This window comes from Lepidochelys olivacea (assembly GCF_965140295.1).
Source record: "Lepidochelys olivacea isolate rLepOli2 genome assembly, chromosome: 17".
NCBI classification, from domain to species: Eukaryota; Metazoa; Chordata; order Testudines; family Cheloniidae; genus Lepidochelys; species Lepidochelys olivacea.
The window spans coordinates 22,278,978-22,294,299 of NC_140427.1; the positions used below are offsets into that span (position 1 = coordinate 22,278,978).

Here is a 15,322-nt window from a genome sequence, read left to right on the forward strand (position 1 = left end):
GGAGAAACAGAGTCCTGGAAGAAGAGGCTTCCAAAGAGGGATTTGAAAAGGCTTGGGAGAGAATGCCAGGAAGACAGAGATTGCAAAGAGTGGGACAAGGAGCTAACGGAAGCAGTGAGGAGAAAGGATGGGGAGACAGATATGGAGCAGGAGGGAGAGAGGAGGAAACAAGAACTGAGGTGTAGGTGGGGGCAATATTACATACAGCCTTGAAGGTGAGAATGGAGAGCATAGGTGTGATGCAAAAGGAGACAGGAAGCCAGCGACGGGATTCAAGGGTGGAGGCAAGTGAAGAGAGAGTTCACAGTCCTGAGTCAGAGTCCTGGTGGCACAGCCTCTTGGGGGTCAGGGGACCAGCACAGGAATGGGGAGGCAGGCTGAGCCTTTTCTAGTTGCAAATAAGCAGCAACTGCAAGGCCCTGACTGGAATTCATCAGGGCATCACAGATGCGGCGCCCCACACCCCGGCCATGGCCCCTGGCAGTGTCAGATAGCAAGTATATAGGTGCCGATTCAGTGGGTGCTCCGAGGCTGAAGCATCCAGGTGGAAAAAATGGCGGGTGCTCGGCAGCCCCCCATCAGCACCTCCCCTGCCCCACCCAGCACCTCCTGCAGGGGTGGGAAGAGGTGGGGAGGGGCAGGGCGGGGGTGGGGCCTTGAGGGAATGGCTGGAGTGGGGGTGGGAAGAGGTGGGGAGGGGCAGGGCGGGGGTAGGGCTGTGAGGGAAGGGCTGGAGCCGGGGCGGGAAGAGATGGGGAGGGGCAGGGCGGGGGTGGGCTTTGAGGGAAGGGTTGGAGTGGCGGGGGGAAGAGGTGGGGAGGGGCAGGGCGGGGGTAGGGCTGTGAGGGAAGGGCTGGAGCCGGGGCGGGAAGAGATGGGGAGGGGCAGGGCAGGGGTGGGGCTTTGAGGGAAGGGCTGGAGCTGGGCCGGGAAGAGGTGGGGAGGGGCAGGGTGGGGGTGGGGCTGTGAGGGAAGAGGTGGGGCAGGGGTGGGAAGAGGTGGGGAGGGGCAGGGCGGGGCTTTGAGGGAAGGGCTGGAGCTGGGGCGGGAAGAGATGGGGAGGGGCAGGGTGGGGGTGGGGCTTTGAGGGAATGGCTGGAGTGGGGGTGGGAAGAGGTGGGGAGGGGCAGGGTGGGGGTGGGGCTGTGAGGGAAGAGGTGGGGCAGGGGTGGGAAGAGGTGGGGAGGGGCAGGGCGGGGGTGGGGCCTTGAGGGAATGGCTGGAGTGGGGGTGGGAAGAGGTGGGGAGGGGCAGGGTGGGGGTGGGGCTGTGAGGGAAGAGGTGGGGCAGGGGTGGGAAGAGGTGGGGAGGGGCAGGGCGGGGCTTTGAGGGAAGGTATGGAGCGGGGGTGGGGAGGGGCAGGGCGGGGGCGGGGCGCTAAGGAAACCACATGTCCCAGCATGCCTCACTCTTCGGTGGGCGGTGCACGGGTGGGGCAGGGTCGTCGCCACGCTTCCTCTGTGTGATTGGTTGAGACTGGGGACGCGGCGAGCTTTGATTGGCAGCCGGGGAGCCCGGGGGGGCCTGAGGCTCAGGAGAGCGGGCACGTGCTCGGGCGGGGGAGGGCTCTCGGAGCGTGATTGGCTGGAGCGGGAAGGGCGGGCTCGGATTGGAGCGCGCGGGGGCGGGGCCCGCCGAGGCGGGCGCTGAGGCGGCGGAGCCGGCGCGAGGCGGAGGCGGGAGATGGCGGGGCGCGGCCGCGGGTGGCAGCGGGAGCAGCTCAACGGGCTGCACGCGCGGGCCGGGGCCGGCGCGGTGAGGCGAGGCTGGAGATCGGGCGGGGCAGCCGCGGCCTGGGGCCCCTCAGCGGCCGCGGCTTGGGGGGGGGCGCCGGGAGCGGCCGCGGGGGGGGGGCGCGGCAGCCTGGCGCCCCCTGCTGGCGGCGAAGCGACTCGGCCTCCCCCCAGCGCCATGTGGTGCCGGGCCCGGCCGCTCCGTCCCGTCCCGTCCCGGGGGCCGCAGTGCTGAGCCCCGCCGCGAGCCGGCCGGTGCGGCTGCCTGTTTCGGCAGCGCGTGTATTTCCCCTTCTCTCCCTGGCGGGGCCCACCCCGAAGTCTGGAGGGGACGAGCCCGTTTTAATAAGCGCAGGTCGCCCGGGTGCCCTGGCAGGAAACTAGCTGCAGGTGTCAGCGGGGCTGGGCTCGTCCCTGGGGCGGCTCTTGCGCTCGGGAGCTCGCAGGGCGCTCCTCGGACCCGAGAGGTTACAGTCAACGCTCTGTTCAATTATTTAACCTGCACTCTACACCCTGCGCGTTAGAAAGCTAAGCCCTGGTTTTTGCCTTAAATTTTAGGCAGTGAATAAAGTTTGTTGCAGTGCAAGAAATCCAAGAGCATCACAGCTGCCTAACCTCTGCACGCTATCTGGAGCATGAGATGCTTCTGTCACAGTTTGGAGGCAGGATTGTTCCTGTCCTGCAGTATTTCAGCACAGTGCTTAGGGTCCTTCAGAGCGGAAACCCTCTAATTACAGCCGCAACATCTTCATTTAATAATGTAGAAGTGTACTGTTAAGTTCCGATGGCTAAGTGGCCTCATTCTTTTCCCACCATTCATAGTCTCCTTACCAACGGTTGGGCCAACGCATGCGGGATATTACTGGTGATAGAGGGGTGTTAAAGGAGGTTATCCGTGCTGGTGCTGGAGAAATGGTGCCCCAGGATGCTTCTGTATTAGGTAAAACCAGTTTCTTGGTTGGAGGCCTTTTATTGGGATTATCCGCCAAAGAGCATGTCTGTGTTTTGTTTTTGTTTTTATACTAAGTGAACTAAGTGTCCACATCCACTTTATAATTTTGACTTTTGCTTAGTGGCTGGTATTCTAGACCAGTGGTTTTCAACCTGTGGTGTCTGCAGGCTATGCCTGAGATTTCCAAAGGGGTCTGCACCTCCATTTGAAATTTTTTAGGGGTCCACAAATGAAAAAAGGTTGAAAACTACTGTTCTAGACCACTGGTTCTCCGCCATTTTGGGTTCAGGACCCATTTGTAGTTGTTGATGGCCTGTTGCAATCCAGTAAATGGGTGGTGTGGGGGGTGTTGGATCCTGCCCCCAGGGGAAGGGGGAAGCCCTGGGGGTGGGGTTCCAGAGCCCACCCTGCATTCATCTTGCAGTGATGGCTCTTGCAGCTCTGGTCCCGCAGGGCTGGCTGGGTTCAGCTCCCTGCTTTGGACATTACAGCCTCCAGGCTCGGCCCTGGCTGGCTGGGCCATGTTTGTGTGAGTGGTGGTGCGACCTGGTACATGGGGTTGTAGTGCCACTCAAACTTGTCCCAGCCAGTCTCTTATGATGGAGGGGCATCTGGATCAAACCAGAGTGGCACTGCAATCCCGGAGGTCACAATGCCCAGAGCGGAGAGCTGAGCAGCCACAACAGTTGCCGCACGACTCTTTGAAACGTTCTGGTAACCCAAGTTTGAGTTAAAAGAAAAGGAGGACTTGTGGCACCTTAGAGACTAACACATTTATTTGAGCACAACCGTTCATGAGCTACAGCTCACTTCATTGGATGCAATTTTGGGTTGCAGCCCACTGGTTGAGAAACCTTGCCCTAGCCCTAGGTGACTGTGCTTCTCTGCAGCACATGTGAATAAATGGAGATAGTTGTTGATGCATCCAGTTTGTTCTAGGATTCTCTAGGCCCCTTCATGTCTTTGAACACTTACACTATACAAATCTGAATTCAGTTTTATCACAGACTCCCCGCCCAGGAGACGCCAAAGATGTTGCAAAAAAGAGCTTTAACCATAATTTGCTATAGAGAGCAATATGCCCTGCCCTATGTGCTTGATTTTTATTTAAGAATGTCTTGTTCAGGACTGCTGGTTTAGGCTGTTCTTAAACTGCTTGCTTCAAAAAATCAGTCTCGGTAAAATATGGGTTGTATTGCTCAAGGAAATCTGTAAAAGGAATCGCACCTCTTTCGTGAAAGCTGTAGGTTTCAATTAGGTTCATGTTCAGTCAGCTGATCCCAGCCTTGCAATGAGATCTGCACATGTTGGTCTTGCTCTTATTGCAGGATCTGTGCCTTCGGTGAGTATTTTTGGCTGTCCAGAAGTACTACTCTTGTGAACCTGAGGTGACTACTCTTTATAAAGTACGTTGTTGAAGAGTTTAGACTCAAATTTGACTGAAAGCTGAAATGTCGATTGGCTGGAGAGTATCTTCCAGTATTGCAATGGCTTGTACAGCTTTTCTTCCTTGGTGTCATAAAGACACTAACATATCTTTATAGCTTTTTTGTTTGCTGTCCCGGAAGCTGACAATCAGAGGGAGTTACAAGTTAACAGATTCTGTTCCAAGTGCTGGCATCAAAGTGCAGTGTACAATAGATTAAATGAAGAGGCATGTCGATTTTTAAGAAATGCAGGAAGCATTTCACCACTAGATTGAGCCTAGGTCAGTACTGGCTGAAAGCTGTTTGTTTGATGGTGGTTTGCCTTTTGTGACATGACTCATAGATTGAAAACCAGAGGGGACCATCCTTATCATCAAGTCTGATCTCCTGCATGTTGCAGGCCACACAACCTCACCCACCCACTCCTGTAATAGACCCATAAGCTCCTGCTGAGTTACTGAAGTCCTCAAATCATGATTAAAGACTTCAGGTTACAGAGAACCCACCGTTTACACTAGTTTAAACCAGCAACTGAGCTGTGCCCCAGGCTTCAGAGGAAGGCGAAAACCCCCTGGGGTCTCTGCCAATCTGACTTGGGGGAAAATTCCTTCCCAACCCCAAGTATGGCAATCAGTTAGACCCTGAGCATGTAAGTGACACCCACCAGCCAATGCTATAAAAACCCCACCTCCACGAGTGGAGTAGCTACCAGTGCTGGTGCACTGTCTACGCTGCCACTTCACGGCGCTGAAACTTGCAGCGCTCGGGGGGGTGCTTTCTTGAGAAAGTTGCAGTCTTGAAGCCAGTTAGGTTTTTTTGCTCCCACTGCTCCTCTTGGAAGGCTGTTCCAGAACTTCACTCCTCTGATGGTTAGAAACCTTCATCTAATTTCAAACCTGAACTTGCTGATGGCCAGTTTATAGAATCATAGAAGGGTAGTACTGGAAGGGACCTTAGTAGGTCATCTAGTCCAATCCCCTGCACTCAAGACAGGACTAAGTAATAACTAGAGCATCCCTGACAGGTGTTTGTCTAACCTGTTCTTAAAAATCTCCAATGACGGAGATTCCACAACCACCTTAGGCCAATTTGTACTATTGCTCAAATATCCTGGCAGTTGGGAAGTTTTTCCTAATGTCCAACCTAAACCACCCAAGAAGCTGAAGTTTAAGCTCTTTGCTTCTTGTCCTATCCTCGGAGTTTAACAAGAACAATTTTTCAGCCTTCTCCTTGTAACAACTTTTATGTACTTAAACTGTTATGTCCCCCGTCAGTCTTCTCTTCTCCAGACTAAACAAACCCAATTCAATCTTTCTTCATAGGTCAGGTTTTCTGGACCTTTAATCATTTTTTGTTGCCTTTCTCTGGATGTCACCAGTTTGTCCGCATATTTCTTGAAATGTGGTGCCCTGAACTGGACACAATACTCCAGCTGAGGCTTTACCAGTGTGTAATAGAATCGAAGAATTACTTCTTGCTTACAACACTCCTGCTAATACATCCCAGAATGTTCACCTTTTTTTGCAGCAGTGTTACACTGTTGACTCATATTTAGCTTGTGATCCACCATAACTCCCAGATCCCTTTCCACAGTACTCCTTCCCAGGCAGACATTTCCCATTTTTATGTGTGCAATTGATTGTTCCTTCCCAAGTGGAGTACTTCACGTTTCTCCTTATTGAATTTCAACCTGTTTACTTCAGACTTTCTCCAGTTTGTCAAGATCATTTTGAATTTTAATCCTATCCTCCAAAGCAGTGGTTGTCAACCTTTCAAGATTACTGAAGCCCAAGCCCTGCTGCCCAGGCCTGAAGCCCGAGCCCCACCACTTGGGGCTGAAGCATGTAACTTAGCTCTGTGTGGCCCCAGGCAGTTGCCCTGCTTGCCACCCCCTAATGCTGTCCCTGTACTTGCGACCCTGCTAAACCTGTCCCATGACCCACCAGGGGGTTGCACTCCCCAGGTAGAGAAACACTGATCTAGATGATCTAGATCTGGAAGACCTCTGCATATCCCCAGGTGTACGCGTACCTCTGGTTGAGAACCACTGCTCCAAAGCACTTGCAACCCTTCCGAACTTCGTGTCATCCGCAAACTTTATAAGTGTACTTTCTATGCCATTATCTAAATCCTAGATGAAGATATTGAACAGGAGCAATCCCTGCAGGACCCCACTTGATATGCCTTTCCAGCTTGACTGTGAACCACTGATAACTACTCCCTGGGAACGGTTTTCCAACTCGTTATGCAACCATCTTACAGTGGCTGCATCTAGGTTGTATTTCCCTAGTTTGTTTATGAGAAGAAGGTCATGCAAGACCGCATCAAAGCTTACTAGAGTCAAGATACCACATTTATTACTCCCCCGCCCCCCCATCCACAATGCTTGTTACCCTGTCAAAGAAAGCTATTAGCTTGGTTTGACATGATTTGTTCTTGACAAATCCATGTTGACTGTTACTTATCTTATTATCTTCTAGGTGTTTGCAAATTAATTGTTTGCTCTTTTATCTTTTCTGGTACTGAAGTTAAGCTGACTGGTCTGTAATTCCCTGTGTTATCCTTATTCTCCTTTTTATAGATGGGCACTATATGTGCCTTCTTCCTCTCCCCTGGGATCTCTTCTGTCTTCCATGATTTTTTGAAGATAATTGCTAATGACTCGGATATTTCCAGAGTCAGCTCCTTGAGTATTCTAGGATGTATTTCATCAGGACCTGCTGACTTGAAGACCTCTAACTTGTCTAAGTAGCTTTTAACTTGTTCTTTCTCTATTTTAGCCTCAGATCCTGTTTACTGGCATTCACTAATGTTAGATGTCCAATTGCTAATAACCTTTTTGGTGAAAATAAACAAAAAAAGTAATTTAGCGCTTCTGCCATTTCCACGTTTTCTGTTATTGTGTTCGCCCCTCATTGAGTAATGGACCTACCCTGTCCCTGGTTTTCCTTTTGCTTCTAACGAATTTGTAGAATGTTTTCTTGTTACCCTTTGTCTCTAGCTAGTTTAATTTCATTTTATGCCTTGGCCTTTCTAATTTTATCTCTACATGCTTGTGTGTTTATATTCATCCTTCATAATTTGACTTAGTTTCCACTTTGTGTGGGACTCTTTTGAGTTTCAGGTTACTGAAGATCTCCTGGTTAAGCCAGGGTGGTCTCTTGCCATGCTTCCTATTTTTCCTGTGCAGTGGGATAGTTTGCTCTTGTATCCTTAATAACATCTCTTCTAAAAAACTGCCAACTCTCTTCAACTGTTTTTCTCCTTAGACTTGCTTCCCATGGGATCTTACCTACCAACTTCCTGAGTTGGCTAAAGTCAGCCTTCTTGAAATCCATTATCTTTGTTCTGCTGTTTTCCCTCCTACTGTTCCTTAGAATAATGAACTCTGTCATTTCATGATCACTTTCACTTGAGCTGCCTTCCACTTTCATATTTTCAACCAGTTCCTCCCTATTTGTCAAAATCAAATCTAGAACAGCCTCTCCCCAAGAGCTTTCTCCACCTTCTGATATAAAAAATTGACTCCAGTGCATTCCAGTAATCTGTGCACTGCTGTATTTTTGCCCAACAGATGTCGGAGTAGTTGAAGTCCCCCATCAGCACCAAGTCCTATTCTTGTGTCAGCATTGGTGCTTAACTTAACTCCTCTCTGTCCCTGGTATTTATCTCTCTGTTGTATTTATAGAGAGCAATCATATCTTTCCTCAGCTTTAGTCTGGATAGGCTAAACAAGCCAAGCTCCTAGAGTCTCCTCTTGTAAGGTCGGTTTTCCATTTCTCTGGTCATCCTAGTAGCCCTTCTCTGCACTAGTTCCAGTTTGAGTTCATCTCTCTTAAACATGGGAGACCAGACATGAGATTGGCTTTAGTCCTATGCTAATGGTCTTTGTTGTATGTTTGCGAATAGGAGATTGTCTGCTGGGAACGTTGTTGGCAATCGCAGCAGTGCTCTGAGTAAGGGGCCCACCCCTGAGCGTTGGTTCCTTTGTGTCAGCATTCAAGCACGTTGGTGAGCTTGTGTGCTCTTGCTGTACGTGCGGTATGTATTCTGCAGATAGATCAAGGATTTTGTTTCTAGGACTCTCCATCTGCCCATCTTTCCCCAGTACTAAATTCACACACATTTTTTAAATCAATGTTTTTTGCTAGATAGAAAATGACAAACTGGTAGACAGAGTTGTGTTGTATCGTAAAAAGTTGCAGGCAGCGTTGAGTGAAATCAACACTGTCCTACTTATTTGATGGCAGAGAGATCCTGGAGTGAGTAGCCTGTGCTCCCTCTGCTGTTTGGCAGCCCATGGAAAAGCAGATCAAAAGAACTGTACAGTACAATGAGAGAGTGAGTGGTTAGCAGGTGTATCACCAAAGAAGTGATCAGTTTTCTTGAGTATTTTGTAACGTAAGTTCTCTAACATCTCCTGCCCTTCTCCCTTTGTATTCAAACTCTTGCAGTGAAATATTCTGGGTACCTGGAATACATGGATAAGCCCTTTGACACAAACTGGTACAGGAGGAATCCTAGGCTGATGAAACTTGGAGAAGGTAAATCCAGACTGAAGAACTAGTACTGAAGGTACAAGGCTATAAGGACCCTGCCCCTTCTATAGCCCTCTGGCTATGTTAATACCTTAAAGCCTGGTATAGGTTTTGTGCTTTCATAATGTCATATGTTCTAAGTAATGTTGGCATTACTGTTTGTGGGATTACAAGCTACTACTGTGCCTTTGCCTCCTGTTTCCAGGTGTGGGGGAAGGGATGATTGAGAGCTTTTTTTCCCTCCTGGAAATGAGTCCAGAGGGGACAATGTAAGCTACTTGTGAGTTGTAGAATTTGGCTGTATTTTGTGGCTCAAAGTGGATACTTGCTTTGATTGCTTAACACATGAGCCTTGCAACTTATGCTGTATTTTAAACACTCTTTACATTCCAAAGCTGGAGGCAGAGAACGTAAGAACGGCCATACTGGGTTAGACCAGAGGTCCATTTAGCCCAATATCCTGTCTTCCAACAGCAGCCAATGCCAGGTGCCCCAGAGGAAAAGAACAGAACAGGTAATCATCAAGTGAGCCAACCCCTGTCGCCCATTCCCAGCTTCTGGCAAACAGAGGCTAGGGGCACCATCCCTGCCCATCCTGGCTAATAGCCATTCATGGACCTATCCTCCATGAATTTATCTAGTTCTTTTTTGAACCCTGTTATAGTCTTGGCCTTCACAACATCCTCTGACAAGGCATTCCACAGGTTGACTGTGTGTTGTGTGGAAAAAATACTTTCTTTTGTTTGTTTTAAACCTGCTGCCTATTAATTTCATTTAGTGACCTCTATTTCTTGTGCTATGAGAAGGAGTGAATAACACTTCCTTATTTACTTTCTCCACACTAGTCATGATTTTATAGACCTCTATCATATCCCCCCTTAGTCGTCTCTTTTCCAAGCTGAAAAGTCCCAGTCTTATTTATCGCTCCTCATATGGAAGCCATTCCAAACCCCTAATCATTTTTGTTGCCCTTTTCTGAACCTTTTCCAATTTCAGTATATGTTTTTTGAGATGGGGAACCACATTTGCACACAGTATTCAAGATGTGGGCGTACTGTGGGTTTATATAGAGGCAATATGATATTTTCTGTCTTATTATCTATCCCTTTTCTAATGATTCCCAACGTTCTGTTCGATTTCTTTTGACTGCCGCTGCACATTGAGTGGCTGTTTTGAGAGAACTATCCACAATGACTCCAAGATCTCTTCCTTGAGTGGTAACAGCTAATTTAGACTCCATCATTTTATAAGTATAGTTGGATTGTTTTCCAATGAGCATTACTTTGCATTTATCAACATGAGACTGAATACTGGTGTCTGCCAGGCTACTGGAATATGGGTGGATCATTTTTGTGATCCAGGGTGCATGCTGTGCTGCTGGATGTGTATAAAATTACCATTGCTGGTTAAGAATTGGCAGTCAAAAATGCTGAAAGTTGGAAAAGCGAAGGCTTGAAAACCAGGTTTTAAGACACATCAGTCCTTCAAGTTGAGGATTTTGAGGGCCGCATCAAAAGTTCCACTTCTTGTTTTGCCAGAGATTACGCTACAGGGAATGGAGGTTGGCCTACTGACAATGAAGAAGGGAGAGTTGGCAAGATTTCTCTTCACACCAAGTTATGCCTATGGGGCATTGGGCTGTCCTCCTTTGATTCCACCTAATGCCACAGTCTTGTTTGAGATGGAGCTGCTGGACTTTCTAGACTCAGCTGAATCTGACAAATTCTTTGTTTTGACTACTGTGAGTTAGTTATACAAGTAGCTTTGAGCCATAAACACTGAATTTTAAGTCTTTGTTCTTTGCTGTCTTCCCTGTTATGTATGCCTATTGCTGCCGTAATAGGATGATGTCAGATACTCTTGTTCAAAATAGCTTCCAGCTAGTAGCATCTGTAGTATGTTTGTGTGAAGGGGCTTGATGTCCATGTTCATGCCTCTATTTATGTACTTCTAAAATGACAGCACGGTTATGCTTGCACCATACTGTCCATATCTCACTCATCGCAGTGCCCCATGTTCCAGGCCCTGTAGCTAGCAAAGAAAATAAAGCATGCTGAGATGCTTAATGTGACTTAAAAAATCGCTGTTCCAGCCCAGTGAAAGTCAGTGGGGCTACATCTGTTTACGACCAGTTGAAGGTTTGGCCCTAAAATCTTCCAGATTTCCCTCACAGTTGAAACTTCTCTCCTTCCCAGCCTACATCAAGAGCATTTCAAAGTGTAAATTAAAGAAAATAGACTCTTGGGAGTAGCATTAAAACAAACTGAAGCTGTAGTTCTTAAAACTGCTTTGCATGTTTGCAAATAAACATGTTTGCATATTCACAGCTCAGAGTGTAATCCAGGGGAGAAGCTAGTCAGGGTGGCATTTTGTTGTTTCTAGTGAGTCCTACAAGAACCCTGGCATGTAGCTCCCTCCTGTGAAACTGCTCAAGGATGTAACTTGTGGTCCACGTAGGAAATTCTTATCAATGTTTGTTAGGTTGGGGAGGGCATTTTCTTTGCTCCTGAGCTGACCTTTCCAAGCATCGCTCTTTGGTTGGGTGGCTTCCACTCCTACAGGCCTGTTGTCGCCACAGGTCTCCTGTGTCCTTTGTGAAGCTGTTCTTATACCAACTCTGGATGTGTTACTCTCTGGTCTGACCACTTGGAAGTGCTATAGGTACTTACTATTGTCTCAGCATTCCTATTTTGTGTCTACTAAACAGCTGAATTTTGGCTTCTGTACACAGGAGCAGCAGGATACGTTCCCACTACAGAAGGTGTTGAAAGTGGCAAATACAGAGAGGGAGTTTGGCAATTACCTCTTCCGCCAGAAGCGCTTCATGGATGCCAGAGAGAGATACAAGCGGGTAATAAAACCAGGATAACAGGGTTATGCACTCTGTAGAAGATAGTAAGTCACGACTAAGCATTAGCTGAAAGCGCAAAGTGGAATACAGTTTAGAGAACAATTACCCTCTAGCATAATACACCTGGGAGACACAGTTAAGCTAACGTTTTAAATTCTGGTAGATGTTGATAATTTAAGAACAGTATATTAAGCAGCTGTCTTCGTATGCTCAGCCAAGGTATGTGTTGAGCTGCAATGAAAGGAAATACAGGTCGATACTAGTATGTGAACTCGCTTCCCCCATATTTACACCTTGCTGGTCCTGATTAGTATAGGCAAGGAAATGTACAGATGGGTTTGTGTACTTGGAATACATCTCAAGTTCTAGAAATGGCTTGCAGGCTTTGAACATATTTACTTCAATTGCAACAATCACCTAGCTGGAATCTGCCAGCACAGCTTTCAACAGAAAGAGGAGAGTCTATCCATAGAGCATGGCCTTGGGCAGTGAGAGAGCTCTGAGATAAAATTTTCAGAAGTGACTTAGGCACTTGGAAAAAAGAAAAGGAGTATTTGTGGCACCTTAGAGACTAACCAGTACTCCTTTTTTTGCGAATACAGACTAACATGGCTGCTACTCTGAAACCTGTCATTAGGCACTTGGAACACCAAGACTTATTAAAGTCTAATCCCTCTAAATCACTTAAGTGCTTTTGAAAATTTTACTCGTAGTCTCCCAGCAAGGAAATGTTACCCCATCACTTGTTTCTGGGAGACTTTATCTTTTTGTTTTTAATGCTACAACATGCACTCCACACTCCTAGTCTTTAGTTAGGACATGAATGTTTGTGTCTTATGGAAATTTTGTTCCTGTTTGAGGATACCTTCTCTACCGCCACTTTTTTGCCTGTGAATGGATGTATTTACGTGAAATTTCTGTGGATGGTTTCCTCTTCCCACCCACACTTCTAAAATTTGTGCGATTTTTCCTTTCTGCAGTGTGTGTGTGTGTGTGTGTGTGTATATATATATATATATATATATATAATGTTCGAAAAAACAGCAACTCCAAACAAACACTGAGCAACCTCTGTAGCATTCACAATGAGATAGGCACTTTAAAATCAAAAACAGAAATGAGGTCCCTGGTCTAATCTCAATCAGCAAGGAGGGAAGAGGTATGCTGTGCCACACTGCGAATGACTGAGCTGATTGGTCACGTTCAGGATGCATCCTGCTAATGCGATTCTGTTTTTTTGCTTTTTATCTGAAACGTTTCAAAGGTGGCTAAGTTGATGTCTCTCTCTAGATCAGTGGTCAGATAAAGTCCTCAATTTTCCACAAACATATGCACTGTGCATTATTTCTGTTTTTTTTTTTTTTTTTTTTTAAACCCCATCTGTCCAGGCCTCCTTGATCCTGTGTCGCAGGCCTTCCAATGGGGATGAGCAGTGCCAGATTGATGCTGCCAAACTGCTGGTGTTCCTGAATCTGTCATTTACTTACTTGAAGCTGGAGCGTCCTGTCCGAGCTCTGACATATGGAGAAAAGGCGCTGGAGATTGACGAGAGAAATGCGAAAGCATTATTCAGGTGTGGCCAGGTGAGCAAAAGTAGATTCCTCTGTTGGGTTAAGAGGTTGCATCAAGCTAAACCCCAGCCTTGCTAGTCTGTGGGGAGGACCTGCAATAGAATAAAATGAGCCGCTCAGAAAATCTGTTAGAAATACTGGGCCAGGCTTTCAGATGTGCTGTGTGCCCACAGCTACCATAATAGTTGGTGGGAGTTATACTGAATGCTCATGTCTGAAAACCTGGCCCTTTGTAGATACATTGCATTGCTCTGTTTTTTTCATGCTGTGATGTTATTGACTTGAACTGGGACCATATAGATCATTGTTGCAACCAAGGTCCTGTAGTGGCACCAACTCTTGTATAAAGGCGGTCAAATGAGGTGTCTAAGACAAGGTTATGGTTTGCTGGTTATGATTATGCTGTCTATATGTGTATATCATTTTTGTAGTTGAAGTTATGCATATTGGCTCTATACTGTCTGTATTTCAAACTTATGCTGTACTTCTGAGTGACACCCCAGACAAGCTGGTGTCAGCTCTGCCTAGCCTGCTTGATGGCCCATTAAGGACCATCAGCTGTACAATTGACCCATTGAGAGAAGGCAGACACACCATAGCAAGGTATGCAGGGACGGGCCTATGGACAGAACCCTGAGGTTTTTCCAGGCCATGTGTTGGACAGCTTGTCTTTGGGACAAAGAAAGCAGAGACCACATGGCAGGAGACTATAAAAAGCTGCTGCAGCTCCTCCATCTTGTCTTCAATCCTTCTTACCTCTGGAGGGACTTTGCTGCACTGAAGCTTTGAACAAAGGACTGAAAGACCTATCCCAGCTGTGGATGTTCTCCAGAGACTTGATTTGAACCTGCAGTTTATTCTATCACTGCTGCAAGCCTGAACCAAGAACTTGGCCATTACTGTATGTCATTGATTCCATTGAACCAATTCTAGCTCTCATCTCTATCTTTTTCCTTTTATGAATAAACCTTTAGATTTTTAGATTCTAAAGGATTGGCAACAGCGTGATTTGTGGGTAAGATCTGATTGCCGTCTATGACGAGATAACTGGCTCTGTGGGTGAGGGAAAAGTGGTAGATGTGTTGTTCCTTGACTTGAGCAAAGCTTTTGACACGGTCTCCCACAGTATTCTTGCCAGCAAGGTAAAGAAGTATGGGCTGGATGAATGGACTATAAGGTGGATAGAAAGTTGGCTAGATTGTTGGGCTCAACGGGTAGTGATCAATGGTTCCATGTCTAGTTGGCAGCCGGTATCAAGTGGAGTGCCCCAAGGGTCGGTCCTGGGGCTGGTTTTGTTCAATATCTTCATAAATGATCTGGAGGATGGTGTGAATTGCACCTTCAGCAAGTTTGCAGATGACACTAAACTGGGAGGAGAGGTAGATACACTGGAGGGTAGGGCTAGGATCCAGAGGGCCCTAGACAAATTAGAGGATTGGGCCAAAAGAAATCTGATGAGGTTCAACAAGGACAAGTGCAGAGTCCTGCACTTAGGATGGAAGAATCCCATGCACCGCTACAGAGTAGGGATCGAATGGCTAGGCAGCAGTTCTGCAGAAAAGGACCTAGGGGTTACAGTGGACAAGAAGCTGGATATGAGTCAACAGTGTGCCCTTGTTGCCAAGAAGGCCAATGGCATTTTGGTATGTATACGTAGGGGCATAGCGAGCAGATAGAGGGACGTGATCGTTCCCCTCTATTTGGCATTGGTGAGGCCTCATCTGGAGTACTGTGTCCAGTTTTGGTCCCCACACTACAAGAAGGATGTGGAAAAATTGGAAAGAGTCCAGCAGAGGGCAACAAAAATGATTAGGGGACTGGAACACATGACTTATGAGGAGAGGCTGAGGGAACTGGGATTGTTTAGTCTGCGGAAGAGAAGAATGAGGGGGGATTCGATAGCTACTTTCAACTACCTGAAAGGGGGTTCCAAAGAGGATGGATCTAGACTGTTCTCATTGGTAGCAGATGACAGAACGAGGAGTAATGGTCTCAAGTTGCAGTGGGGGAGGTTTAGGTTGGATATTAGGAAAAACTTTTTCACTAGGAGGGTGGTGAAACACTGGAATGTGTTACCTAGGGAGGTGGTGGAATCTCCTTCCTTAGATATTTTTAAGGTCCGGCTTGACAAAGCCCTGGCTGGTATGATTTAATTGGGGATTGGTCCGTCTTTCAGCAGGGGTTGGACTAGATGACCTCCTAAGGTCCCTTCCAACCCTGATGTTCTATGATTCTATGATTTGTATATAG

General features: G+C 47.3%; 1 protein-coding gene across 3 annotated transcripts in view; it reads left to right on the forward strand.

The window, feature by feature from the left end:
• The first annotated feature begins 1,628 nt into the window (after positions 1-1,628).
• The window catches only part of FKBP6 (FKBP prolyl isomerase family member 6 (inactive)), a 46,690-nt gene continuing 32,996 nt past the window's right edge, over positions 1,629-15,322 (forward strand). For all 3 annotated transcript variants that reach the window (XM_084651285.1, XM_084651287.1, XM_084651286.1), the window contains exons 1-6: positions 1,629-1,755; positions 2,556-2,673; positions 8,567-8,656; positions 10,189-10,391; positions 11,382-11,501; positions 12,890-13,084. In XM_084651285.1, coding sequence (XP_084507411.1) covers positions 1,684-1,755; positions 2,556-2,673; positions 8,567-8,656; positions 10,189-10,391; positions 11,382-11,501; positions 12,890-13,084 — 798 coding nt within the window. In that variant the 5' untranslated portion in view covers positions 1,629-1,683. The remainder of the gene's footprint in view (positions 1,756-2,555; positions 2,674-8,566; positions 8,657-10,188; positions 10,392-11,381; positions 11,502-12,889; positions 13,085-15,322) is intronic.